The sequence below is a fragment of the Pteropus alecto genome, unplaced genomic scaffold, assembly GCF_000325575.1.
Source record: "Pteropus alecto unplaced genomic scaffold, ASM32557v1 scaffold109, whole genome shotgun sequence".
Lineage (NCBI taxonomy): Eukaryota > Metazoa > Chordata > Mammalia > Chiroptera > Pteropodidae > Pteropus > Pteropus alecto.
The window spans coordinates 6,778,303-6,806,024 of NW_006494608.1; the positions used below are offsets into that span (position 1 = coordinate 6,778,303).

The window sequence follows — 27,722 nt, forward strand, 5'->3', positions numbered from 1 at the left end:
TTAGAAAAATGCTTTTTAACTGAGTTCTTTGGCATGCATGTAGACTTGAAGATTAAAAATACTTAAAACACAAATGGTTTCTCAATATGAAAACTAAAAATTTTTATTACAGTTATAAAATTAAATATTAAAATTTTAATTCATGCTCAGAAGTCCTAGTATAAAATTAGTTTTTTAAAAATTTTAATATATTAACATCTTCTATGCCAAATATATTTTTTGAATGAAAATTTTCTTAATATCTTTGTCAATGAAGTCTTTATTTCTCTTCAGGGTTTCAAAAAATATGTTGTACTTGCTTATGCTACATTTCGTAAAATTAAAGCATTTCTTTAATTCCATAAAAGAGTAGAAAATAAGGCAGAAGGAAATTTCAGCTTTGCCAAGATTTGACATTATGTTAACATTATTATCAAAAGTAAACCCCTATTGAATTTGCTTTGTAACCTCAAGGAATTGCCTGGTGCTCATTTCTCCAAGAATTAGGGTTTTTAGTAAACTCTGTTGGATGAATTTTATTTATTTACATAAAGGTGATATATTACTGAATTGTTTGACATAAAATTTTATTTAAAAATGAGTTGCTACTTATTTAGCGAATACAGTGTTAAAAAACAGAATGAAAAATTGTCCAGTTAACCAATTATAAGGTAGCAAGTATTTGCCTATTTTAAGTAACTTATTGCTGTTTTTCAGATATAGTGGTACTTAGCACTCACTAATATATTGTTAGATTATAACAGTTAGAAAATATTTGTTTGATAAGAATTCCCAAACTTGATGCCTATAGTTAAGATTAGTAGTTTCGTAGTTTTCCACCATGAATTGAGGATTGGAGACAAAATGCTTAAAGTTAAATTGTGACATAGAGTAAAAAACAAATTGATAAGATTTATTGCCACTTTAATGATTTTCAGAGTAGAAATAGAACTACTGTATTTTGAAACATTTGGGAGCTGTGATAGGGTAGAAACATTGTGTAAATTGTATTACTCTGAAGTTTCTATGTTATCTAAAATTAGAAATAATTGGCTCGTTAAGCTTTTATACAATGTTGTAGTTTTTTTCTTCATTGAACTAAGATTTTCATAGTTAGTTTCTATTATACAAAAAGACCAACTTGAATTTAGGAAGTCACTTTATTTTAATGCACTGTTAATCCAGCATACTGTATTAATCTAGAGCATTTGGTTTAGACTGAAGCAAAGTGAGACAGGAAGAAAGGCTGGTGCTTTAGTTTTCTTCCTTCTCCTTATCGTCAGTTCATTTGTATATTAATAGGCATAGTGCCTTTCATCTTAGAAAAATCAGTCTCTTTTACATAATAAATTTGAATTTCAAAGTTTCCCTATCTTGGTGTGCATATATATAGGTAGTTTGTTTTTGGTTCTTGAATTTTAAAATCCTGATAGATCCTACAATTTCTACATTTTAAAAAAAGTAAAGTTTTGTACATGGTTCATTACTTTTGATGCATCAAATATAATATCAAGTTGACTGTACCAGAAAACATAGTATAGTGGTACAGAATATCTTGGATTGTTTTGATCGTTTGGAGCTTGTTATTTCAGTTCTTATGTTAAAATGCTCTTCCAATTATTATATAAATATACCTAGAGTTTGTGGCTTAGAAATAATACACTTTATATATACATATACATATATATATATATATAAAAACCCAAGGATACCTGTGTAAGTTACATTTTTAAATTATACACTGTTTTAAGGCTATGTATTTATTCTTTAGAAAATATGACTTACATGAATATCTTCTGATGGACATAATATTGACAAAATATACACATATTACTTTAACAAACTGCCATGCAGCAAATACAGTTAAGTAATGAAGAAATTGAATATATATGACCTAATCTAATCTTGACATTTACATTGAAAACTTACAACATAACCAATACTTAAAATGTTTTTTCTTATATTTGGCAGTAAGTTCACTTTTTACAATTTAAACTTAAAACTCCTGAATGTGGGTTTGGTGAAACTTAGACTTTTTTCTAGTCTGTGACAACCTGAGGTACTAAACATTTTTCTCTTATTTCACTATCTTCAAAGGTAATTTTTTTGTTTCTTTTAGGGTCTATCCAAGAGTTGTGAATTACAGCGTTGTTAGGCATGGGATCAGCTTCCACTATGGAAACAACTCGCTTTTTCATTTTACTTTTCAAAACCTTTTGAAATTTTTGTCTAGTGAATGCATATAACAAAGGGTGGAATATAGTTGTTCCATAAGCCATGACTAGAAAACACAACCTTAATTTTACTAAAAGGTCACTTGGGCCTAAACATAAAATGGTGGTATTTAAAACAGAAATTGGTGTCCAACAGAGAAGAAATGTAGAAATAATTAATAAAGACATTCTGAAAACTCTTTTTTGCCTTTCTCGTCGTTCGCGGTGTCGTTTCACAGCTCTCCGGAGGGCAATTATTACAGAGACTGAAGTTCTTACACCAAAGACTACATTTCTCCCACCACTGCTTTGTGACATGTCTGTAGTCTCATGTTGGGTGGTTAGAGAAATTGTCTTTTTCTTTCTCGCTTTCTTCTTCTGTCCTGTTGAAAATCTGGTGCCTATTCGAATATTAAGAGCCTGGAGTATTTTGGTGTATGTGATTAACATTACTATGACAGTGAAAAAGAATATTGGAATCTGTACTAGCAGGTGGTAATACATTCCCAGTTCAGTGTAGTACTCATTTGTACTGACGCACAATAGTGTCTTGTTTTCCCATTTATTTCCACTTTGAAGACTGAAAAAATTTACCTCAATGAAGGGAATCAGGAAAGAGAAAAATGAAAAAATCCAAATGGATATCATTAGCATTACAGCTCTGCCCATTGTCAGTATTCGGTTTGCAGGTTTTACAGAGATGTCATATCTGTCCAAAGTGATAGCAAAAACGTTGATTGCTGTTGAGACACTTGCAAAAGATACACAGGCCTCATGGAAACAGCAGATGAGAGCAGTGTTACTTTCCAGTGAAAGCAGAAGGATAACTATAGTTAGAGGAATACATCCTACACAAATTATTACATCAAGCACATGAAGATTCATTGTAATAATGTTACTGACAGAGTTGATTAAGTTGGATTTCATGCAGTAAAGTACCAGTACTGTGAGGTTGCTGCCAAGTCCCAACACAATTTCTAACATAAGAAATCCGGTGAGAGACACTTGAAAGCTTAATGGATATGATAGTGGTTGGTACATATTGGTGTTGATGTCATCAATGTCATCTCGAACTGTAATGTTAGATTCAGACTGCATGTTGATTTCCAGAATGGAAGAAAAACACATTCTTTTGGAGCAGTTGGTTTTTTCCCTAGAAAGTGAAATAGAATAAACTATTTGATATTTGGCAATTTAAATGACGTATAAAAAACCGTGTTCTTTGTAAAAAAAAAAAAATTTTGTGTACTTAGTTTAATTTTTAAGTTTGTAAACTATTAATGGGAAATGTAGAGTTAGGAAACATCAAAGCTGCATTATTTTGATGTAAAAGGAAATCGGGTTCTCCCTTTGAAGAAATAACTGTATGGAGATTACTCCTATATAGTTAAAAAATATTTCATATACTAAAAAAGATTTTCTTCATTTGGGTTTTCAAACTTATTATTTGAGATACAGTATATTTTTGTATAATAAAACTAGCCAGTATGCAAAACTAATTTTAGCCCAGTGTTTTAAGATTTCATTTTAAAATGTTATGAATAGGTGGGAAATAAACGTTGTTTTAATATGTTCTAGCTTAATTAGTGTAGGTGTAATTATTCCTGTGAGATTTCAAATGAACAGGACAAGTGTTCATTTAAAAGGATAAATAGTGCAGAACATTAGTTTGCTTTAAACAATTTTGTTCATGTTCTTCATTTAAATTCATATTTACAAGTCAACAGTGTGATTAGGGATATTTGGAGTTTTTTTCCTACAGAAGTAGTCAAAGGATAAATATTTCATATTTTGAAGTTAAAATGCTCACTGAACTTTATAATGGGCAAACTTATGAAATTGGAAGAAAAGGATATTAAGTTAAAGTAAAATGCCACAAAGCTTGCTAAAAGAACAGTAATCACTCTTGTATTTTGTAACCACACCCTCTCATATCTTGTGGAAGGAGAAAATTGAAATTTAATATTATATTAAGAAGTAGCCATTCCAGAGTGATTTAGAAAATTATATTAGTTGATTTTATTTAAGCAGAACTTTTAAAGTAAAAAAGAAAAAGAAATTTTAGGGAAAAGGAGTATCTGAAGCCCATTTTCTGAGGAATCTTTTAAAGTTACACATTCTCTCTGAAACTGTTCATAAAAATCACCTAATGTGTATAATTTTGAGAAAACTCAAACAAAACAAAACCAAAAAAACTTGCTAATTCATGCAAATATGTATTTTAACATATAGAGGTTTAGAGTAATTTATAAATAATGTCTAATTTTCTGGGCTAAAATGTCAGTAATCAGTATAAGCAGTTAAAATATAAAATCATACAACCAACTATATTTCACATTTCAAGTACAGCTTTCTGACTATAAAATCATAGTCAAGCACAAATTATAAATGCTAATTATTTTCAGAACTCATATTAACCTTTTACTTGATATAACCTTTTTTAAGTTTTAGAATACCATTTTAATTATGCATATTATTTTAGGGGTAATATTTCAGAATCACAAATGATAGCAATATTAATTTCCTTTGAGTTTGGTATAAAGTGTTACTAGAGGCACATATTCAAGTAAATGAAGATCTTAGCTAATATTGAAATCCTATAAAAATGGAAAAATTGCTAAGTGTGCCAAATTTTCTGAACTGACAAACATCAGGTCTTTGTCACATCACTTAGATTTATAAATAAAGCAGAAATGTCAAGTTAGGTGATAATTAAGAAAAATGCATCTCTAGAGTAAGATCCTTTCCTTTTGTAAATGTTAAACAGTGTGGTGAGGTGCATGCATCTTCTGACCTACCTGTTTGCTGTTGCCTTATGGGCCTTTTGACTCACTATAGCAGTTTTTCACAAATTGATACTTGATATCAGTGATAGATTTTGACATGAATTTTTACCTGACAACAATGAAGTAGCTGTGTTTTATTTCATGTCTTGTAGGAATTCTTTCATTTTTCTCCAATACTTCAACTGTATGAATTGTGAGATTTAGTTGGCTGATGGATTTCTAAAGACCAGTACAAAATATTGGTGTTTGTTTTGCCTTAAAAAGTCACAACCAAGAGAAACTTCCTCAAATGATAGGAATTATGTTTCCCTTTGTGGGAATATATTATAGAGTCTTTTTATTTTCCAGAACATGTGAAAATAAAAAAGGAAACATAAGGTTTCTAGCTCCTAAAATGTATTTAGACATCCTTTTGTTACAAACTGTTTCTTTGGCAGTCCTGATTATTTCGAAATGATTTCTTGATCACATAACGTGCTTTATATTATAAATCCAGTCCATGTTCTTTTGATGAAAACCATCTGCTATTTAATTTGATTTGTTTTCATTAGAAGAGGATACATAATTGGTTATAAAACTCCAATGGAAAAATCCTTTAGTAATATCAATTGATACGAATATCTGAATATTTAGTGAAGAAAATACTTGCTAAAGCTTCATTTAGCTTGCTGGTAATGGATGGCATTCTTATTTTGGCAATCCATGTTTCATTGTTTCTTTAAGAATCAGTAGCTCCACAATTCTGGTATGTTATGGTATAAACTCCCTCTTTAAAAATGCTCACCATTTTGTCTTCAGGCTTGTACAATTATATTGTTTTTCTTTTTGTGGCTGTTTTATATAACATCTCCTTAGGATGATTTCTGTTGATATGTTATATCCCAGCAGAATGTAGACCTATATTCTCTGGTTTTAACTCCTTAATGTCTTAAAATCATGTGTTACAAGAATATTCTGCAGTTTATAGTTCAGACAGCTAGGGAGATGCTCGGTCAGATGCATTCTTCATATTGTCAGTTGTAAGTACTGAATTAGCTGCTGTAAACCCTTGTGAAAAAGAAAAAAATGAATAAGAAATAGAGTTCCTAATAATTTCCAATTAATTAAAGTTATTTTTGTTTATTTTAACACCATACACACTATTTGTTATCAAAGTAAGCAAACTGTATTCTTAGAGCCACACTTATGCATAAATTTAAGGGTTTCTTTAAATAAAATATCCTCTTTTCCTAACAGGAATTGCAAATATGTTATTTAATAACAGTTAACATTACAAATATAACCATGAAAGTCTGCATTTTTTTTTTTAACTGATTTCTGCTCTCATTTTAGAAGCTACCCTGTATTTTCGGAGATTATGTGCAATTAGCATATACTAAATATACTGTTATCCCCTCATGTCTTTATAATAGATTTAACCATATTTCCTGCTGTAAAATATTATAGCTTGCTATATTACTGCCACATAGTTTGAATTTTAACTGATTAAAACATTTCATGAGCTATTATAAATTAGCATTGATGAATTGTTCATGTAATTAAAATATAAAAGGTAGTGCCAACTAACTGCAAATTAAATAATTTTCAATGACCATGCCCAATGATAAACTTAACCAAAAATTGAGTAACAAATAGGTAAATAGTAAACCTGGTTCTTGGAAGAAATATAAGCATTTTTGAACACTTGAGCAAAACTGTACTGATGACATTAAGAATACTTAGTACATCTGAAGTGGCTTAAAAGCTAATGTCTTCATAGTAAATAAAGAATAGTCTTTGTATTTTACATAGCATCCTAAAATACATTTAAAATATATCATGTCTTAAAGGAAATAGATCTAAAAAAATACTTGTTTAGCAATATAGTAGACTTAAACAAATAAAATTCAGGCTAAAATTTTTCAAAGTAATTTTACCCCACTATGCCGGTTCAAAAGCATCTGCATACTATAATAAGGAGCACATCTTACCTCCACTAAAGATTTGATAAATTCTTGATGTAGTTGAAGCGTTTCCAGTTGTGATTGATTCATTTTGTTCACTTGTTAGTAGAGGACTTGGGGAAGAGGGTCATAAACATCTCTTCGAAAAGACCTTAATGAAAATATGTGTCTGTACTGTGCCATTGTTTCAGCAGTACTGCTAATGTATGGAACATGTAGTGCTGCTTAGAGGCTGCTGCAGTCTCTCACTCTTCCTACTGTGGAATCAATAAGCATCTGAAAATACATAATGAAAGTAATTTAACATACTGAAGGCTTCTTGTCTCCAGAGACAACATTTAGGTTCAGTCTTTCTAAAAAGGAGCGGCACTGATTTTCAGAGGAAAGCCTGTTCTGGGCAGCTTTTGCAGAATGACAGCCTACCTTGTCGCTTCTCTCCACTGCAGAGAGATGCAGTGCATTCACTAATTTTGATTGGTCAGTTGTATTGGGCTTGAACTGTGCTTCATATGTATAGCTGGGTTCCCCCCTCCCACTGTTTTTATATAAGGATGTTTTCTAAAGGACTATATTTATAAGTGGTTGTATGTTGCTCTTAAATAGAATATGAGTAAATTAGTCTTTTAAAAATGTGTGTTCTATTCTGGTTTGTTGTTCATTTATGCCAAACATTAAAAAATGCAGGGAACTGGAAGGGGTCAAGAAAGAATTCGTATAGTAAGAGTACATATTCTTTTTAAAGCCTGGATAATAGCACTTGAGAATATTTTAGTTGTGTATATGTTTTTGGTTGAGATTCTTTGTTCTGTAAACAGAAAGCCACTGTATCTTTACTGTGAACCACATTAAATTTCAACTGGTTTGTATTCAATTCATCTTTGTGTATTCCAAATTCTTGTGAATATCTCAAGGTGTTAAATATCATGACGGCAGTATTCATTCATTCAGGTATTCATTAATTTCATTTATTCATTCAAAATATTAACCAGATTAATCTGAGGTGATTATACCCTGAAATATATTTTTTTTAAATTCCATTGCTATTAGTATATTCTCAGTATGTAAAGATTTAATCATGTGTATTACTTTTGAGATTGCTATTCATTCTTCACCTTTGGTAACCCTTTTATTCAGTAGATATATACTGATCATTTGCCCTAATATTTCATTACAACTGGCTATTTCTGGTTTTAACCTGGGCATTTTCAGTGGATTGCTGTGTCCTAAGTATGCTGTTATTGGGTAACTGTATTGGTAAAGGAAAAAGTAAGTTAGCTATATGTCTTCATAAATTATAAAGCTAAATTATTTTGAGATGCTGTCAAAATAATAAAAACAATGGCTTTATACGTAATTACCTTAAAACATTATTTTAAAATTAAATTTCTCTTTGGTTACTTATAAAAATTTTCTGTTCTCAATATTGAGGAGTATTTTTTTAGACTTAGTATATAAAGTGGCTGTATTCTGTATCTTCTGACAAAATAGAAGACATGTAACAAATGGCTGAATTAGAATACCGATCATCACCTATTTCCATTATTTTAGGAATATTAGTGATCCCCATTTACGAAAATGTATGCTAAAATTTAAATTTTTAATTGAAATTATAATTTTGTAAAGCTGTATACATTTTTATAATCTGCTGATAGTATTTAAGCTTCACAGGGGTCTTGCTGAATAGTATATGAATTTCGAATTGCATTTCTGTAGAAGTTGAGAATAATGTGATAGAAAATTCTGTTGTGAATTTTTAAAATTTTCTGCACGGCTTTGGGGGGCAAGTCTTTGGTAATGCCAGAAATTAAAACGTTGGCTACTTTTCATGCATTTTGAAAGCTGGAGAAAAGGATCTTGTTAGAATGCCAGCCGTGTTGAAAGAATGTGTACATGTGCACACACTGTAATTTGAAGTTTAAAACTAAAACCAGAGAAAAGATACTAGCATCAGTTGAAACTTGTGGGATGAGAAATTATTAACATAGTGAAATACATACAGTGCTTTTCTGCCAGAGTTAAATATTTGCTTATATTTATCATTAAAATAGCCCCATGAAGTAGAGGAAACCAAGGCCCGGAGAAATTTAATGACTTGCAAAAGTCTAGGTAAGTTAGTAGTAGAGCCAGTGTTTGAAATCTACAAATTCCCCTCTACCTATAGTTGGCCCTCTTTCTTTGGAAAATTCTGAAGTTATTTGGGACTTAGAACTGCATGATCTGGGTTCAGACACAAATTAGTTACATGGTTTTTAGAAAGTCATGCATTTTCTGGGTCACAATATAGCTTTGATTCTTTCTGTTGAAGTATATTTCTGTGGTTTGTTTAACTCTCTGTGAGCAATATTTCCAAGTTAAATTCAGACTATTTGAAAGAACATCTATTGGGGTCTCTGCAAGAAATAATGGCAGCTAAAAAGCTCAGGTCTGGAGATTGCTCTTTATCCCTTGTGCAAGTGACTTATGATTAAGGATATACAGTATATTACAAACAACATTTTTTTATTGCATACAATGCTTAATATAGTTTTCTTTTTAAACACCACTAATTGGTTTGGTGATTACAACATTCTCTAATTTCTTAGCAGAATAATCCTAACTTGCTTTGTTTCTGACAAAGATGAAAATATTGAAACCACTGGATTGAAAATCAGATGATATTTTTATGAAAAAAATATCAATATTTTAGAATTTACAGAGATTCTTATTTCCATAGTAATAGATTTTTATACTTGTGCATTTAATGTATTTTATATTCATATAGGATACTAATTTTGAAAAATGCTATAATTGGTGATTTAAAACCAAATTTTGTTATAAGATAACTTTATAGGTTAATTATTAATTAGCTAATTAATAATCTGGTAAAGCACTTTCACTTTTGTAATGATAACTAAGCAACAGATATGAATCTAACCTCAAATATCTCTATTAAAGTCCTTTTAACAAGTTATGTTTTTCTTTTTAGTTTTGAATAGTTTGATTGCATTTTAATTCCTAAAATTCCTTACATGGGAGCCTTTAATGTTTAATTTTATATATTTGCCCTCTTAAGTTTGGACAGCTGTGAATATGAGAAAGTAGTTTATTGTTTACATTTATATTGCACTGTTCATATCAGATCATTCTTATCCAGCTTGTGTCTAGTTCTGATGCTACATTTTTGATGATTCTGAGTTTGTATATGAAAAAACTCAACTTTACAAAATATTGTAATTAACCACAACTGAAAGTGCTTAGAAACTATTTACAAAGTATGTATACAAAAGCTGTTTTTAATTGTTGAAAATTGCTTTTTAAATTGTATTGCTTTAAGGGTGCTTTTTCAATGAGTATTTAATAAAGCTAATTCTCAACTCTCTGATACTGGAGATAAAGGAAGAAAGGATTATTTCTCTTTAAAGCCAATTCAGAAATTTTATTTGGCTTCTCAACTCTAAATTTCTTTTACAACAAATGTTTTACCAGAAAAATAGAAATGGACCATCTGCTAAAACATCCATCAAGTGGGGAATTGCCAAGGTAGTAGAGAGTCAACAACATTGATGATTCATAAGAGAATTCTTGAAAACTGATTATAACTTGGTAAAGAATTGTATACTTTTAACAGAACAACTTTATAGAGCATTTGCCCTCATCCTTTTCTACCTCACCTAAGTTGGACATTTAAAAATTTTCAATTTTATTTTTCATATTATGTATTTATAAGTCATTTGCCAGCATCACATATATTATAAAAATAAATATATGGCATTTCTTTCTATTTTCTCATCCAAAGTTAGATTTTGCATCCTGTGACTATTACTACTTTTTAATCTTCGTCTGTTGTCCTACTGTTGGCATGTTTGCTTTGGCTTCTTGTCCAAATTATTAGAACCTCTGCCCCTGGTTTTCTGGCTTATTGTTCTGACTGCATTATCTTCCTCTTTGCATCCTTAAATATTATGGATTTGGTTGATGTTTTTCTCTTCTGTTCCCATCAAAGAATTACACAAACAGTCATGTTTGTGCTTTTTCCCCTCCACATTGGTTTCTCTTTTCGGTTGCTTCATTTTCTTCACATAATTCTCTTATTGCAGAACCAAATGCATTTCTGTGTCCTGAAACCAAGTCAATTGATGAACTAGATTATATATTTAACAAAGCTATGGCAAGTACCCTCTTCTGTGCTGTTATGAGTCTTGTGCTCTGGTAGGAGATTTAACTGAATGGCTGTCTATGTAGTGGACTGTTATTGAAATTAGATAAACACAATGCTTTTGTAAGAAGGCTGCTGTCCTTTATGTAGAGCCAGAGAATGACAGAGTTTCACTATCACTTAGTAATCTCCACAGTACTACTTTGGGCATCCATTTTGGAAAATGGATGCATTTTAAGCATTTACTAATAACAGTTTAAGGCTATGTTCACTGGTGACTTTTTGCTAGCAAAATACAACAGTATATTTTCGGTTAACTCTTCTGCTACCTCTAGTCGCCATGTAGGGGTATACTGTCTACAAAAAGTCCTGGTAGTATCTACTAAAAGTTCTGTGATTTTGGTTAGTATTACAGAAGCTTTATGGATCAATATGAAGAAAAGTGACATCTTAACAATAGTGAGTCTTTCAATTTATGGATAAAATATTTCCATTATTTTTAGGCTGCCTTTGATTTACTTTTTCAGTGTTTTATAACATTTAGCTTATAGGTCCTGCAGATAATTTTGTTACATCTGTACCTAATCATTTTATTTGTTTAGTGCTATTTGAGGTAGTACCTATTTTTTAAAAACAAAATTCCAATAGTTTAGTATATAGAGATACCTTTTTTTAAAATATTGACATAATGTTCTACAACTTTACTAAACTCATATATTAGTCTTGGGAACTTTTTTGTGAATACCATAGTCTTTTCTTTTTTTCTTTTAAAAAATTTTCTACAATGTCTAAATTTATTTATTTATTTTTTTGTTTTTACTATACCTTTTTAATTTATTTTTTATTATGGTGGTTAACAAAATCTAGTAAGTTTCAGGCATACAATTTAACAGTAAGGCATACATATATATCTATATTGCATTATTTCATGGTCATTTCTATCTAGATAATATCTTCTGCAAACAGAGACAGTTTACTTCTTCTTGAACTATATGTGACTTTTATATCTTTGCTGGCCTTTTTGTATTGCCTAAGACCTCTAGTATTAGATTTGATTGGAGTGTGTTGGGAGAAGCAAACTGCCATGGGCCCTGAGCATCCCTGAATGTCCCAGGGCATGCTTGGTATTGCTGAATATGCTAAAAATGCAAAGACCTTACTTTTCTTTACCTGGTCCATTTCTCAGGGTTGTGTTTGAAGTTGGCAACCTTGAGGGATACAGTAATGACTCCCCAGGCAAAGAGTAGACTTGCTTCTGCTTATTATAAAAATGAGAAATTTTTCTAAGCTTAGCGTTGTTCAGCTGTGATGCAAACCCACTATATACAGAGTATCCATCTAGGTCCCTCTGCCAGGGGTCACTGAGATGATCCTCATACTGCTTACTGTGTCATGGGTAATAAAGTCCTTTGCCTCGGACCCAGGCATCTCATGGCTTCTTCAAGCACCCATGAACAGAAAAGCATAGCTTTGTAGCTTGCAAGTAAGGTAAAATCCTAGACCCTTCATGGTTTTTGACAGTTTTGGCAACAAGGCCGTGGTGTTGACAGAAACATGACTTTCTACAGGAGACCTTGTGGGCCAGTTTAAGGATAATGAAATCCAATAGCAAATGATCTTGTTTAAGTGGCAGGCTAGTAGATTCCATTCCTATTTAACCTGTTAATGAATTTTTAGAAGGTAAGCAGTGAGAAGTAGAATTAAACGAAGCTGCCTGAATAATGCTTTTGGTCATTGCTCCCTCTCTAAAATAGAGGAAGAAAGAATGTTATTATATCAATGAGGTAGCAAGCCTCTGGGCCCTAGGCAAAAGGCAGTAAGTATGGCCGTTGCTGTTGAATCAAGGGCTCCCTAGAGCTAAAATAAAAGGTGTCAGCAATGAGGATATACAGAGCTTTGGTGAGACTGAGTACACTATAAGTTCATTTGTTGAATCCAGGTAGGCAACCACTTGAAATGGAATGTAAATGGCAAAGTCTGGCTTATTGATGCAGAGCTAACCTTTCTCTCTGTGCCCTCTGATTCCTTGCTCCCCCTCTACTTTAACCTCAACTGCTTAAGATAAAAGCCAAGTATGGTAGGGAACCTCAAGGAGGGGGATGGATTCAAACTTCTATAGCTCTGTTGCATAGAGGTGCCCAAGTACCATCCAACCAGGCCCTGCAGAGAGAAAGCACAGTAAGTGGCATGGGAGGCTGAAGGCATTGCAGAATGCAGGGCGGAGCTGTAGCAGCTTGCACAAGGGCAAATTAAGGGCCCCTACGCGCAAATGCTTGCAGGAGCTTGGAGCTAATGAGGGTAGAAGCAGCACCAGCCCTGGGGTGAGGACCAAGCAGAAAAGCCTCCGATGCCTCAGCCCTCCTCTGCAGGTTGGCCTTCCCCACTACTGCCCTGTACTCTCCATGCTCCTGGTCAGAAAGTAATGTCATCTTCTGGCAACTATGGCTATAGTCCTTTCTCGGTGTGTGTTCTGCAGAGGAAAAATCATTTCAAGAAAAGCTGAAGTGTGGGTGAAGTCTCTGGACCTATTATTCAGTGTACTGTGGTTCTGGCTTCCTCTGCCAAATGCATATTTTGGTGTTGACGTTTACATGCGTATACTGTGAATGCTTATAACTCCACAGATTCTCCAATTCATGGGCTGCTGTGGATCTTCTCAGATGATCTAGTGGGAACAATGTATCATCCCAAGAGGAAAGAAAAAATCACAGTAGTAGTTTTGACTTCATGGCTGCTAAAGTACTGAGGCCACCTGCCTGACCCAGCCACCAAGTGCACCTTTTGAAAAGGCCTACTGCTAAAGTGTTGTTAAAACGAAACACCTAACCCATAGAAGCCTTGTGACTCTAGCCCGCTGTCACCATTTTGGAGTAGGTTAACCTGTATGTGACTACTAACAAGAGCCCAGTGGACTTGGCCGATCAAATCAAATGGTTCAGGTCATCTGGCCTGGCCTTAGTGTCATTGTGGTTTTGCATGAAGGGGTGGGAGTGACCCCTTCTGGGGAAAACCTTTTTTCACTCCACCACCTGAAGCAAAGGCACTGGCTAAATGGGGCCCTTAATTCACAGAAATTTCTGTTAAGTACTTGATAGTTCAGCCAAGGTCAAAATTGATGGTATTTATTGTGCTGCTGTAGCTATTCAACCTCAGGGTCAGCAACAGAAATCAGAGTAGATGTCACCAGACTACTCCATTCTCGTAGCTCCCCTTCATTAACTTTGGTATATTTTACTGATACTTAGGCTGTTACCAGTCGCCTAGCCTTCAGGTGTGCCACTTGGAAGACCTGTAGATTGAAAACATCTCTCTTTGGGCCTGCAAACTGTGGAAACAAATTGTAGCTATCAGTTATAGTTGGGTCACTTAAGCTTGTACTTCTCAGATCACTGCCATTTCTACCTGGATTCATTATTGTATTGGATATGAAAACATGTCATAGACTGTGCAACACTGGGTTTTCAACAGTGTCCTGAGGGTGATAGGGTTTGTTGCACTTCCCTCGGTGGTTTTAGGCTTTTCTTCCCTTTTATTAGAGAGAGTAGAAAGGATCCAGGCTGAACTTCATGCCTTTCTCTCAGTGGCCGCTGTTCTCCTCCAAACCTGCACCAGGAGGGATGCTTTCTCTGGCCTCTTACTCTGCACCTAGTCTTTTTGGGCATACCTGGTGAGGTCTGTGAAGAACCTGTGAATGGATATGCCTTTCATTTGTGTTTGTGGCCTCAGTGGATTCTCTGTTTTATCACTAGTACACCACTCAGCCTTAAGCAATTCTTTAACAATTATAGCTGAATTATTCTTATTGGTGTCCAGTATTGTCTTCCTGGTACTCAAGTGCTTATGTCCCATTTGTCCTTTAAGGCACCTCTTTTTTTTTTTTGAGTTGGGGTTGTTCGGTTACCCTATAACTTCAGCTCTCCCAGAAGCTATTTACCATGATAATAAATTAATTTCATGACCCTATTTGGTCATGATTGATTACCCTTTTAAATACTGTATGATTTTATTTGCAGTTATTTTGGTAAAGTCTTTAGCCTAGCCTGCATGTTCAGAAGAAATACGGGTCTGTCATTTTCTTTTTTGGTAATGTATGTCTGTTTTGGAATCAGAACAACGTTGGATTCATAAAAGGAATTGAAAAATGTTTTCTCTTCCTCTAGTTTTGAAACAGTTTGTGTAACATCAGTACTAGTCCTTTCTTAAATGTTTGATAGAATTCAATAGAGAAGACATATTTTCTGTTTTTCTGCATCTGTTTTGCTGATAAACATCTTTCAAATAATTTGTTTATACCACTTAATTTGCCAAATATATTGACATCTGTTGGTTTTTAACAAATCATTATATTTTAATATATGTAGGATCAGTACTGGTATCTTCCCTTTTAATACTTACATTAGAAATTAGTATCTGTTTTTCTTGGTCAGTTTGCCTAGAGTTCTGTCACTTTTACTAATCTTTTCAAGTAACCAGCTTTTGGTTTCATTGTTCTTAATGAACAATGTTCTTATTGTTTTTTATTGATTTTTTCGCTCTTACTTTTAGTATTTCCTTCCTTTTACTACTTTGGCGAAAGTGTCTTTAATAGATTTTAATGTCTTTTTATCCATCATGTGGTTAGTATGGCTTTACTTAAATCACACGAATTTGATTATGTTTTATTTTATCAAACTCAAGTCAGTTTTTTCTCTAATTTCCCTTTTACTTTTTGCTATTATATGGGTTATTTAAAAGTGTATTTTCAATTTCCAAATATTTGGTGATTTTTCTTTTTTTTTCAAATTTAATTTCATACAGTCAGAGAAGATACTTTGTACAATTTCAGTTTTTAACAACTTGTTTAGATTTATTTAATGGCCCAGAATATAGTTTGTGTCGGTGAATTTTCCATGTACTCTTAAAAATAGTTTTTTTTCTCATTGTTGGGTATAGTGTTCTCTAAATGTCAAATAGGTTAAGTTGATCGATATAGTATTGTTCGTTTAATTCCTGTCACTTTACTGATTTTCTGTTTGTTTTATTACCTTTCTACTGAAAGAGGAATTATGAAGTTTACAATTATAATTCTGGATTTGTCTATTTCTTCTTTTACTTTTTCCAGTTTTTGCATCATGAATTTTTTTGGGAGCATGCACATTTCAGAGTGTTATGAAATATGTCTTTAACCTTAATAATATTTTGTGTTCTGATGTCTGCTTTGTTTTATATCAATGTAGTTTGTTTTGATAGGAATTACATTATATATATTTTCTTGATCTTTTATTTTTAACTTTTCTGTGTCTTTATTTTTAAGTTGTGTTTTCTGTAGATAGTAGTTTGTTTTTGTTTTGTTTTAATTCTGATTTCTGTGTTTTAATTGGACTACAGATCATTTACATTTAACATGATTTTCCATATGGTATAGGTTAAATCTTTGACTTTGCATTTGTTTCGACTGTATTATTCTTTGTTCATTTTTCTTCTTTTTCTATCTTTTGGTATGAATAATCTTTACTATTCATTTTTTACTATTCCAAACAAAATTGAATAGTAAAAATAGAATAATAATAATTACTACTTTTAGTAATTAATGAATAAATAAAATGCAAATAACAGTTTGAGACAAAATGGATGGATCTTGAGATAATCATGCTAAAAGAAATAAGCCAGACAGAAAAAGTTGAAAACCATATGATAGCACTTATATGTTGGATATAAATCTTAAAGCAACAAACAAACATGACAAACAAACAGAGACTTGGATATAAATCTTAAAGCAACAAACAAACATGACAAACAAACAGAGACTTGGATATAAATCTTAAAGCAACAAACAAACATGACAAACAAACAGAGACTTGGACAGGGACAGTAGACTAGTGGTTACCGGATAATAGCGGGGGAATGGGGAGGTAGATAGGGTAAAACAGGTTAAATACGTGGTGACAGAAAGAAATATATGAGTATTAAAAAAACTTATTACAGCTTTTATTGAAGTATGTGATACACACACACACACACACACACACACACACACACACACACACAAATGACTTACTGTTGAATTGAACACTTGAAACTTACTGTATTTCGTTAATCAATGTCACCATAAAAAAAAGATCAGGAAAAAAATAAAATGCAATAGTAATAAATAAAATGAAATAGTAAATAGTCTATTAACTTATTAACTCTTAGTTTTCTTATTTTAGTATGTGTTTCAGGTTTTATAATATACATGTTCAACTTATTACAGTTTAATTACAAGTAATAGATCACATCATATATGTTATATCCTTAATATAATAAAATATCACTTTTGTATCTCTTCCATTTTTTGTGCTGTTTTTAAAAAAAGTTTCTTCTACTTATAAACATCAGAATAGATCATTATTATTTTTGTTTTTAAATAGCCAATTCTTTTAAATAAATTTTAAAGATAGGGGTGTTTCCATAGTATAGTGGTTATTTAGCACATCTGCTTTACACACAGAAGGTCCTGGGTTCACAGCCCAGGTGGAGCCACAGACCATAACCTGGGTGCACCAGGCCTCGGGTCGGCCAGGCCCCCAGGTGTGCCAGGTCCCCAGGTGCATGCTGCGAGCATGTGGGAGGAGACGCTCCGCCTTCAGAGATCCAGTTCTTCAGGGGAAATGGCAACATCCATAGGTCAGGGGTGGAAGTGGGGGGGAGGGATTAATGAGGGGGAAAAATTTTAAAGATAAATTTGATATTTATGTACATATTTAAAATTTCTGATACTTTCTGTCTTCGTGTATATCAGAGATTCTTCCTTTAATCTGCAGAATTTTGACTTGTTTTCATACTGCAAACTTCTGGCAACAAATTCTTTTTGCTTTTGTCAAAAATGTGTTCCATGTGTCTTTATCTTTGACTTATTTTTCTTAATATAGAGAATTATATTGACTTTTATTATTTAAAAATTGTTTTCTGGCATGCATCATTTCTGACAAAAGTCAGTGATCATTCTTTTTTTCTTATGTGAGGTGTCTTTGTTCTCTCTGGCCATTTTAAGATTTTTTTTAAAAATTTCATTGTTCATAGTTTAAATATGAGTGTTTTCTAACTACCAAATTGTACTTCTTAATTCCTTTACTCCTCACCTTCCTCCCATCTGGCAATCATCAGATTGTTCTCTGTATCTATGTGTTTCATTTGCTTGTTTATATTATTTTTTTGATTTCACATGTAAGTAAAATTACATAGAAGTGAAATCATATGGTATTTGTCTTTCTCTGTCTAATTTATTTCACATAGCATAATACCATTTAGGTCCATCCATGTTGTCTTACCATCTTACACAGTAAAATTTCAGGTTTTTTAAGGCCAAGTAATATTCCATTGTATATATATACTACTTCTTTTTTATCTAATTGTCTGTTGATGGGCACTTAGCTTGCTTCCATATGGCTATTATAAATGATGCTGCAATGAAAATAAGGATGTGTATATCATTTTGAATTAGTGTTTTAGATTCAGATTAATACCAAGAAGTGGAATTACTGGGTCATATGGTAGTTACTGGTTTCCATAGTGGCTGCACCAATTTGCAGTCCCACCAACAGTGCACAGGGTTCCCTTTTTTCCACATCCTCATCATCGCTTGTTGTTCGTTGACTTATCGATGTGGCCATTCTGACAGGTGAGAGGTGATATCTCATTGTGGTCTTACTTTCCATTTCTCTGATAATTAGTGATGTTGAGCATCTTTTCATATGTCTTTTGCCATCTGTATGTCCTCCTTGGAGAAATGACTCTTCAGGTCCTCTGCCCATTTTATAATTGGATTGTTTTTTTTTTTTAGTGTTGAGCTGTATGAGTTCTTTGTAAATTTTGAATAATAACCTCTATTTGCATGTATCATTGGTGAATATTTTCTCCTAATCAGTACGTTGTATGTTGTCTTTTCCTTTTGTTGTTGTCTTCACTTGCTGTGCAAAATCTTTTTAGTTTGACACAGTCTCATTTATTTTTTCTTTTGTTTAACTTGACGGAGGAGACATATCCCCAAAAAATATTACTAAGAGTCTGCCATTTGCGACGACATGGATGCACCTTGAGATAATCATGTTAAGTGAAATAAGCCATATAGAAAAAGTTGAAAACCACATGATATCACTTATTGGTGAGATATAAACCTAAAAGCAACAAACAGGACAGAGTCTCATGGACATGGACAGTAGACTGGCCAGTGGTTACCAGAGGGAGTGGGGAGCGGGGAGGTAGATGAGGTAAAAGAGGTCAAATATATGGTGACAGAAAGATATCTAACTATGGGCGGTGAACACACAATGCAATATATATATGCCTTATTGTTGAATTATACACCTGAAAATTACTGGATTTTGTTAACCAATGTCACCATAATAAAAAAAGTAAATAAATTATTTAATTTAAAAAATATTGCTAAGAGTGACGTCAGAGTTTGCTGCCTATGCATTCTTCTAGGAGTTTTATTGTTTCAGGTCCTACTTTTAAGTCTTTAATCATTTTGAGTTTATTCTTATAAATGGTGTAAGAAGGTGGTCTAGTTTCTTTCTTTTTTTTCTTCTTATATCTGTCCAGTTTTCCCAACACCACTTATTAAATAGACTGTCCTCATCCCAATGTTATTCTTGCCTCCTTTGTCCTAGATTTATTGACTATATAGGTGTGGGTTTATTTCCGGGCTCTCTGTTCTGTTTCATTGAGCTGTGAGTCTGTTTTTATGCCACCACCATGCTGTTTTGATTATGATATCCTTGTAGTACAGTTTGATATCAAGTAGCATGATATCTCCAACTTTGTTCTTGTTTTTCAAGATTGCTGTGGCTATTTGGAGTGCTTTGGATTTTTATATACATTTTCAGATTATTTGTTCTAGTTCTGTGAAAAATGCCATTGGTGTTTTGATAGAGATTGTATTAAATTTGTAGATTGCTTTGGTTAGTATGGACATTTAAATGATGCTAATTCTTTCTATCCATGAGCATAGTATATGCTTCCATTTACTTGTACTTTCTTCAATGTCTTATAATTTTATGAGTACAGGTGTTTTACCTCCTTGGTTAAATTTATTTCTAGGCTATTTTATTTTTTCATGCAATTGTACATGTGATTGCTTTATATATTTCTCTTTCCGATAGTTTGTTATTGGTGGATAAAAATGCAACTGATTTCTGAATATTAATTTTGTATCCTTTACTGAATTCATTTATCAGTTCTCATAGGTTTCTGGTGGAATCTTTAGGATTCTCTATATGTAGTATCATGTCATCTGCAAATAATGAGTTTTATTTCTTCCTTCCCAATTTGGATACCTTTTATTTATTTCTCTTGTCTGATTGTTCTGGCTCTGACTTCCAGTATTATGTTGAATGAAAGTGTGAAATTGGACATACTTGTCTTGTTACTTTTCACTGTTGAGTATGATGTTAGCTGTAGGTTGTCAGAAATGCCTTTATTATATTGAGATATGTTCCCTTTATTTCTATTTTGCTGGAAGTCCCTTATCACTTTTTGTAATAGTGATTTGGTGGTGATGACTTTCTTTAGCTTTTTCTTCTCTGGGAAGCTCTTTATTTCCCCTTTAGTTCTAAATGATAACCTTGCTGGGTAGAATAGTCTTGGTTGTTGGTCCTTTTTTCATCATTTTGAATATTTCATGCCAAGCCCTTCTGACCTATATAATTTCTGTTGAGAAGTCAACTGACAGTCTTATTGGAGCTCCCTTGTAGGTATCTAACTGCTTTCTCTTTTCTGCTTTTATGGTTTCTCTCTCTGTCTTTTACTTTTGGCATTTTAATTATGATGTGTCTTGGTGTGGGCCTCTTGGGTTAATCTTTTTTAGGAGACTTTGGTTTTTATGAAGTATGTGTCTGTTTCTTTCACCAGGTAAGGGAATTTTTCAGTCATTATATCTTCAAATAGATTTTCAATCTTTTCTCTCTCTTTTGTCCTTCTGGTACCTTTGTAATGTTAATGTTGTTATGATTATTGTAGTCCCAGAGGTTCCTTAAACTCTTCCCATTTTTTTTATTTGAACCTTTTTTCTTTTTGTAGTTTTTATTGTGTTTTTCTACTACTTTGTCTTCCAATTCTTTGATAAGATCCTCTATTTCATCTAATCTGTTGTTGATTCCTTCTAGTGTCGTCTTCATTTCAGTTATTGTATACTTCATTTCTGACTGGTTCTTTTTATGGTTTCTATGTATACTTTTTAATATTTTCTCTTTATTGAGGTTCTCACTGCGTTGATCCATTTTTCCCTTTTTTCCCTCTAGTTCCTTGAGCATCATTATAATCAATCTTTTAAGATCTGTATCTGGTAGATTGCTTGCCTCTATTTTGTTGAGGTCTGTTTCTTGAGTTTTTTGTTTGTTTTTTTCTTTGGGACATGCTTTTTTTGACTCCTCATTTTGGCTGTTTCTCTGTGTTTGTTTCTATGTATTTGGTGGATCTGCTATACCTTCCTGTTTTGGAAGGATGGCCTTATGTAGTATGTGTCTTGTGGGGCTCAGTGTCGCAGCCTTTCTGGTCACCTGAGCCTGGTGTCCCAGAAGTGTCCTTTGTGTGGGTTTTTTATCCTTTCCTGTTGTGGTTGAACGTTGATTGCTGTTGGCATGTCAGTGGGTGGGGTTGACCCTCAGGCTCTCTGGCTGTAAGTACTGGCCACAACTGCAGTGGTGGCTGGCTCATGGAGTGGGATTTGCCCTAGCAGGCTCTGATGCCTGCCAAGACCACCTTTGCTGTGTGTTGGTTGTGTAACTAATTTGGTGGTGCTCTGTTGTGGTCTGAAGCTAGCTACTAGGCGTGTTGGTTCTGGGGCCTCTTGGGAGGTGCTCCAATGAAGGCTGAGGTTAGCTACTGCCTGTGCCTGGTTCTTGGCCACCTGGTAGAAGGTAGAAAGTGATTCATTGTTGATAATTGCCTGTGCTGGTCCCAGAGGCACACAAGAGAGAGAGACCATGCTACAACCGGAGGCTGGCTGTACACACTGAGGTGAGTCACTGCCTGCCAGGGGCCTGCAGAATTTGGAGGATTTTTTTTTTTTTTTCAACGCCTATAGCACCTGGTATTCCTAAGTGGTCTCCCATCCAAGTACTAACCAGGCCTGACCTGCTTAGCTTCTGAGATCAGATGAGTTTGGGCACGTTCAGGGTGGCATGGCCATAGTCTGGAGGATTTTTAAGTAAGTTTGCAGCATGGGCTGTGGCACAGCCTGTGAAAGAGTCAAGGGCGGTGCATGAGTTGAGTGGAACGGTGTCTCTGGGAGTCACTGGGATTGGGCGAGTGATGTTCACTAGGTTAATGCAGATGTAGATTTGGTGCCTGCTTCTCCCTGCAGGCTTTGTGCGGTAGGACTCAACACAGGAATAATGGTGGCTCTTGCCCTGGATCCACTCAATTCATTTTCTTAATATATGTCTCTGGCATCTTTCAAACTGCTGTCTATTCGATCGATCTTTCAGTGTTTGTGAGTGAGTGAGTTTGTGCGCAGGCCTTTTAAGTGGATACCTGAGTTTCTAGTAGCACTCCATTTCACATGGAGGGAATCCTCAGTGTGTTGGGTGGGGCAGGGTCTCAAGAATTCACCAATTCTTCGTCTTGGTGTCTGCCTGCCCACCCCTGCTATGTTGGTGGGAGGGCTCCACACCAGGATAGTGGCAGCTCTTGCCCTGAAGCCACACAGTTCACTTTCTCCCCAAATGTCTCTGGCACCTTTTGAGCTGTTGTCCCTTTGTTGGAGCTTAGAGTGAGTGTGAGTGAGTCTGTGCATGGGTCCTTTAAGCAGACGTCTGGGTTTCCAGCAGTCCTCCTTTTCACTGGGAAGGGATAGAATCCCCATTGATTTTCACAGCCAGCTTCTGTGGGGACTCATCAGCATCGGAGCACTGAGCTGGGGATTTTGGTGTGGGGCTGGCACCCCTCGCTCTTCTTGGGGGAATCTCTGCAGCTGAGCTATCATTCTGGATTCTCAACTGTCACATGTGGGTGTAGGTCCAGCACATTTTGAGTCTCTACTTTTCCTACTGGTTTCCATGTGGCTTCTTTTTTATATCCTTAATTTTAGGAGTTCTGTTCAGCTAGTTTTCAGATGGTTCTCTGAGCTGAATGTTCGATAATGTAGTTGTAATTTTGATGTGGTCTTGAGGAGAGCACAGTGCTTACATTCTCTGCTGTTTTGACCATTAACAAACTTGATCCTTTTAAGGTTTGTTTCTAGGATATGTTAGGGCAGCTTAAGAGGAACCTTCACTAAGACTAGTTTGGCTCTACCATTAAGGCATAATTCTTAACAGATCTATACTGAATGCCCTGTGTTCAATGGTGTCTTTCATATTGGCTTTCCAAGTTGGAATATCTTACAGTACTCTCTCTCTGGGCTCTCAGATTTGATCAGTTTGCAGGCTTTTTGGTAGTTCTTTGCCTGGCCTAATTGAGTCTCACTGTACGTATTTATAATTTAATACTCCTTTGAAGACTCAAAAACCCCTAAATAGAAATTTCTGGAACTGTTTCTCTGTTTAACTTATTTTACTTTTTTTTTGGTTTGTTTGTTATTTTGACTTGCCTTATCTCCCAGCTCCTTCAGCCTTCCTTAATTCAAATTTGTTCCTTCAACTCATCTAGACCATTATGCTGTGCTGGGGTTTTCCCTTACATTTTAAGGGAAAGTATATTTAGGCAAAAAGCCTAAATAATCATAGAGCTCACTTCATTTGTTTTTCAGGGATCACAGTCTTGCACTTCCTGTTGTCTAGTATCTGAAAATAATAGTTTCATAAATTTTATCCAGTTTCCTAGTTGCTAAGGTAAAGTAAGTCCTATACCAATTACTTTGTTAGCTTGGAAGGAGAAGTTCCAAATTCGTTTTCAAAACTTAATTTCTTTTAGCAATTAATTATGCACTTACCTTGTGACATTTCTTTTACTACTTCTTAGTTATTAAAATCTTTGATTGTTTTACTTTCTATACTTTATTTCCTATGTAATGGTCTAATAAAAGGTTGGTAATATTTTGTATCATGTAATTAAGATTCTTTGCATTTGAAATCTTTGCCCTGGATAATTTACTTTCATAATTGCTTCAATCAGTTTGTCCTCCTTTTGGGGAAAAAGATAATACTGCTGGAGAAAAGATCATACAGCTATGCAAGTTGATGCCTTTGCAGATTTGTCTTCTAATTTCTCAGCATTTCCCCCTTTTTATTATATAGACTAGAGATTGCTGGACTTTTTCTGCAAAGGGCCACATAGTAAATACGTTAGGCTTTGTTGACTACTTTCAGTCTGTGTCACATATTCTTCTTTGTTTTATTTTTTAACTCTTTAAAAACCATACTTACCTTGAATGTTTGGCCCGTGGACCTTAGTTTAATCAACCTTGACATAGACCACCAAAGCTTTGTTTCAGGAACCTTCCCCCCTCTCTGATTTTTTATCAGAAGACCTTACTTCTTACATCATTGAAAAAGTAGAGGTACAAAAAATAAGAAGTACAAACTTGCAGTTATAAGTCTTGGAGATGTAATGTACAGCATGGGGAATAGAGTCAAAAACATCGTAATAACTATGTGTGATGATAGTTACTAGACTCATTGTGGTGATCACTTTGTAAAGACTATTAATGTTGAATCATATGTCGTACACATGAAACTAATATAATACTGTATGTTGATTATAATTTAAAATAAATTATTAAAAATAAATATTGTTAAAGAGGAAAAAGAAAGAAAAAAAATAAGAGGCTTGAACTTTGTTAACTTCTTGCTTCCTGTGTATCCCATAGAAGAGCCTATCTAGATCTTCTGTTATTTGTCCACCTTTCATTCTGTATCAAGTGAAGATGTATATATAACCATTCATTTAAGTCTAAACCTGCTCTGTGGATTTCTGCTTTCGTTCTCTTCAAAGTTCACTTACACCTTGTTCTTAAGCAAATTACAAATGGAAAAAGAATTGCTTTTAAACTGTAGTAATGTACATAGGTATAAGGTGTTTTTATGATGCATTTTCATTTCTGAGTTGATCTTGGCCACATTTTTCTTCATTTCATAAATTAATAGCCGCCCCCCCCCCACCACCACTGTCCCGCCGCCGGTGGCAACACAATAAGACTAATGAATTAGAACATCTCAAGCAAAATGTTCTATGGTAGGGAATGATCTAGTTCTCTAAAAGGCAAAACAGAATTTAAAAAAAATTTAGGAATTATACTAGCTCTAGGTACATTATGTTGCAGGCATCACCTCACAAATCTGCCAACGCATGTCCTTTCTGAGCTTCAACACAGCTGCTGTCCCAATAGTCTCTCTTCTCTCTTCTCCTTGATAGTGATTTGCATTGGTGTTTTGGGTTATGATGGGGAAGGAAAAAATACAAAATAATCCCTTTCTTATTTTTCTTATGATATTATGGGTTTAAAAAAAGCAGTAATGTGAGTCAAGTAGCAGAGACTTTTTTCTGGATCGTTCTCATACTAAGAAACACGAAGGACATTCACTATTTTAAATATACATGAGTTCATTTATACAAAAAAGAAACTTCAAAGAATAAGATTACTTGTAAAGAAAAACACATTAAAAAACTACATGTTCTTACAACAATTTGTTCTATCCTTCCCCCCCACCCCCAATAACACGGTTATTCCTCCCCCGCTCCCCACACAACAGATTTGTAATATAAGAATAGAATCATGGTGCAGCCTGCAACTCCCGGAGGTAAAACACGCAGTACTAGACTTCCATCTGTAGATTTTACTTTTCAGATGTCATGTCATTTTCTGAGTTAAATTCAAATTTGAAATCATTTTAAGCTTTCAAAGACTGTATTTATGTTAAGTTGTTCTCTTAAGTGGCTATATCATGGAGTAGTTATTTATATTCTGTTAAGACTAAATTTTTTTTAGGTGCAGTTATTTTTTCATTAATCTTTTGCAATCATATATACTACAACTTGGCAATGCTTTGTGTCTTGAATTTTAACTATTTGCTTTTGTCTTATTTGACTAGTTTTGTAATGGTCTTTTACTCTTGAATTTTCTTGTCCCTCCCACTTTTTGATGGCCACACAATGACTTCATCAACGAATGTTTTCTCTGTTTGAGTCAGTTTCTAAGATTAGTTGTGAATTGGATATTTTAGATATATAAATATAACTCAAAATTATTCAGAGTTGAAGAGAGGTACTCTGAATGACCTGGAAGGATTCAGAATACAATAATTTAATATCTTTAAATGTATGTTTGACATTATGCTTAGATTTGAGAGTTTTGAGCCTCAAATAAAGAAACTGTGTCAGTATCATAATAGCTGTGTTAAATATTTAAATTTGTTTAATCAGATGAACTCATATTAGTGGAATCAAAATTCGTACTGTGCTATTCTCTTTTTTTGAACATGTGGTCTAATAAAGATATTTCAGGTAAGTTAAAAATACAATTGTTTTCACTAGCTTTGTAAAAGTACAAGTGTTATGATGACTTATGTTACCTGAGAAATTTCTCTGTGAAAACATTAGATTTAACATTTTAGGTTTTGACTGTTTTACACTTGTCTTGGAAGATTCATTGATTTATAGTGATTTATTTATTTGCTGAGACAAGAGTATGAAACACATGGTGTTGCTGATGTTCAGGGTGTCATTTAGCTAATATGTGAGCTTAGTCCTGCCCAGTTTCCCAGTCCCATCCTGATTAGTTCTCTGTAGTTCTCAGAATGTTTATTAATGATACTGCACGCAGTATCTCTTGTAAGAGTTCTTGTACTTTCAACTATTACGTAGTGAAAATATGACTGTTATTCAGGAGGTTATTTTAAATAATATCATAGTCACCATAGGAAAGTCTGATGACTTGCTAGTCATTGAACAAATATTTATTCAGTAATTCTGTGTGTCAGATGGTAGGTAAGATGCTAGTGAAACGATGATCATTAATGAGTTTATAGTTTAGTGAGAGAGACAGACAAATAAATACACAGTGATGGTAGAGTAAGTGCAGTACTTAGGGTCAAGTAGAGGTGCTGTGAAATCATAAGAGGTACACTATTCTGGAGGGAAATGATCAGGGAAAGTTTCCAGAGAAAGTAGGTAAACTGAGATATGAATGATATTCAGATATTAGATTAAGGGAATGGCTGCTGGCCTAGATTGCTGAAGGTATACCAGACAAAAGAAACAGCCTTTCCCAGAAGGAGTCAGAGTTAGAAGACAAGGGAAGAGGACAGGTAAATGTTGAGAGATAGAGCCAGATAGTAAATTGCCATACAAGCCATTTTAGAGAATTTTAACTTTTACAAGGGGTCAATGATGACTCCAGTCAAGGCCTTTAAGTAAGAGTAATGTGATCAGATTTGCATTTTAGAAAGATCACTCTGACAGCACTATCAAATAGTTTGGCAAGTTGAGAGCATAGTTGGAGACACAGAAACCTAGTATGTTAAGCAAGAATTGAGGTGGTAAGAATTATTGGAGTATTGAGGATGGGGCAAAATAATAAGACCTATTTTAAGGAGACACAGAAGCAGTGAGATTTGGTGAAAGGAGTAGGACTACCTTGATCAGTTAAGTGGATAGTAGGGCTACTCGCCAAGATAGCTCTTAGGAGGAATTGTGAGGGATGATTATAAGTGTCTTTTGGAATGTATTGAATTTGAGGTGCTTGTTGGACATCCAAGTGTAGGTATCT

General features: G+C 33.9%; 2 protein-coding genes and 1 pseudogene across 3 annotated transcripts in view; 1 reads left to right on the forward strand and 2 right to left on the reverse strand.

Moving 5' to 3' along the window:
* Positions 1-27,722, forward strand: part of COG5 (component of oligomeric golgi complex 5) — a 290,965-nt gene that overhangs the window by 66,339 nt on the left and 196,904 nt on the right. The gene's annotated exons all lie outside the window — the stretch shown is intronic.
* GPR22 (G protein-coupled receptor 22) lies at positions 1,701-7,337 on the reverse strand. The gene is made up of 3 exons (XM_006925362.1): positions 6,949-7,337; positions 5,088-6,025; positions 1,701-3,345 (listed from the first exon to the last, which is right to left on the reverse strand). Exon 3 carries the CDS (start codon positions 3,318-3,320, stop codon positions 2,019-2,021), a length of 1,302 nt encoding a protein of 433 aa, XP_006925424.1. The 5' UTR covers positions 3,321-3,345; positions 5,088-6,025; positions 6,949-7,337; the 3' UTR covers positions 1,701-2,018.
* LOC112473561 lies at positions 22,092-22,209 on the reverse strand (annotated as a pseudogene).

Coding starts and splice junctions, on each gene's coding strand:
- GPR22 (XM_006925362.1), bottom strand. CDS start 3,320: ATGTGTTTTTCTTCCATTCTGGAAATCAACATGCAGTCTGAATCTAAC.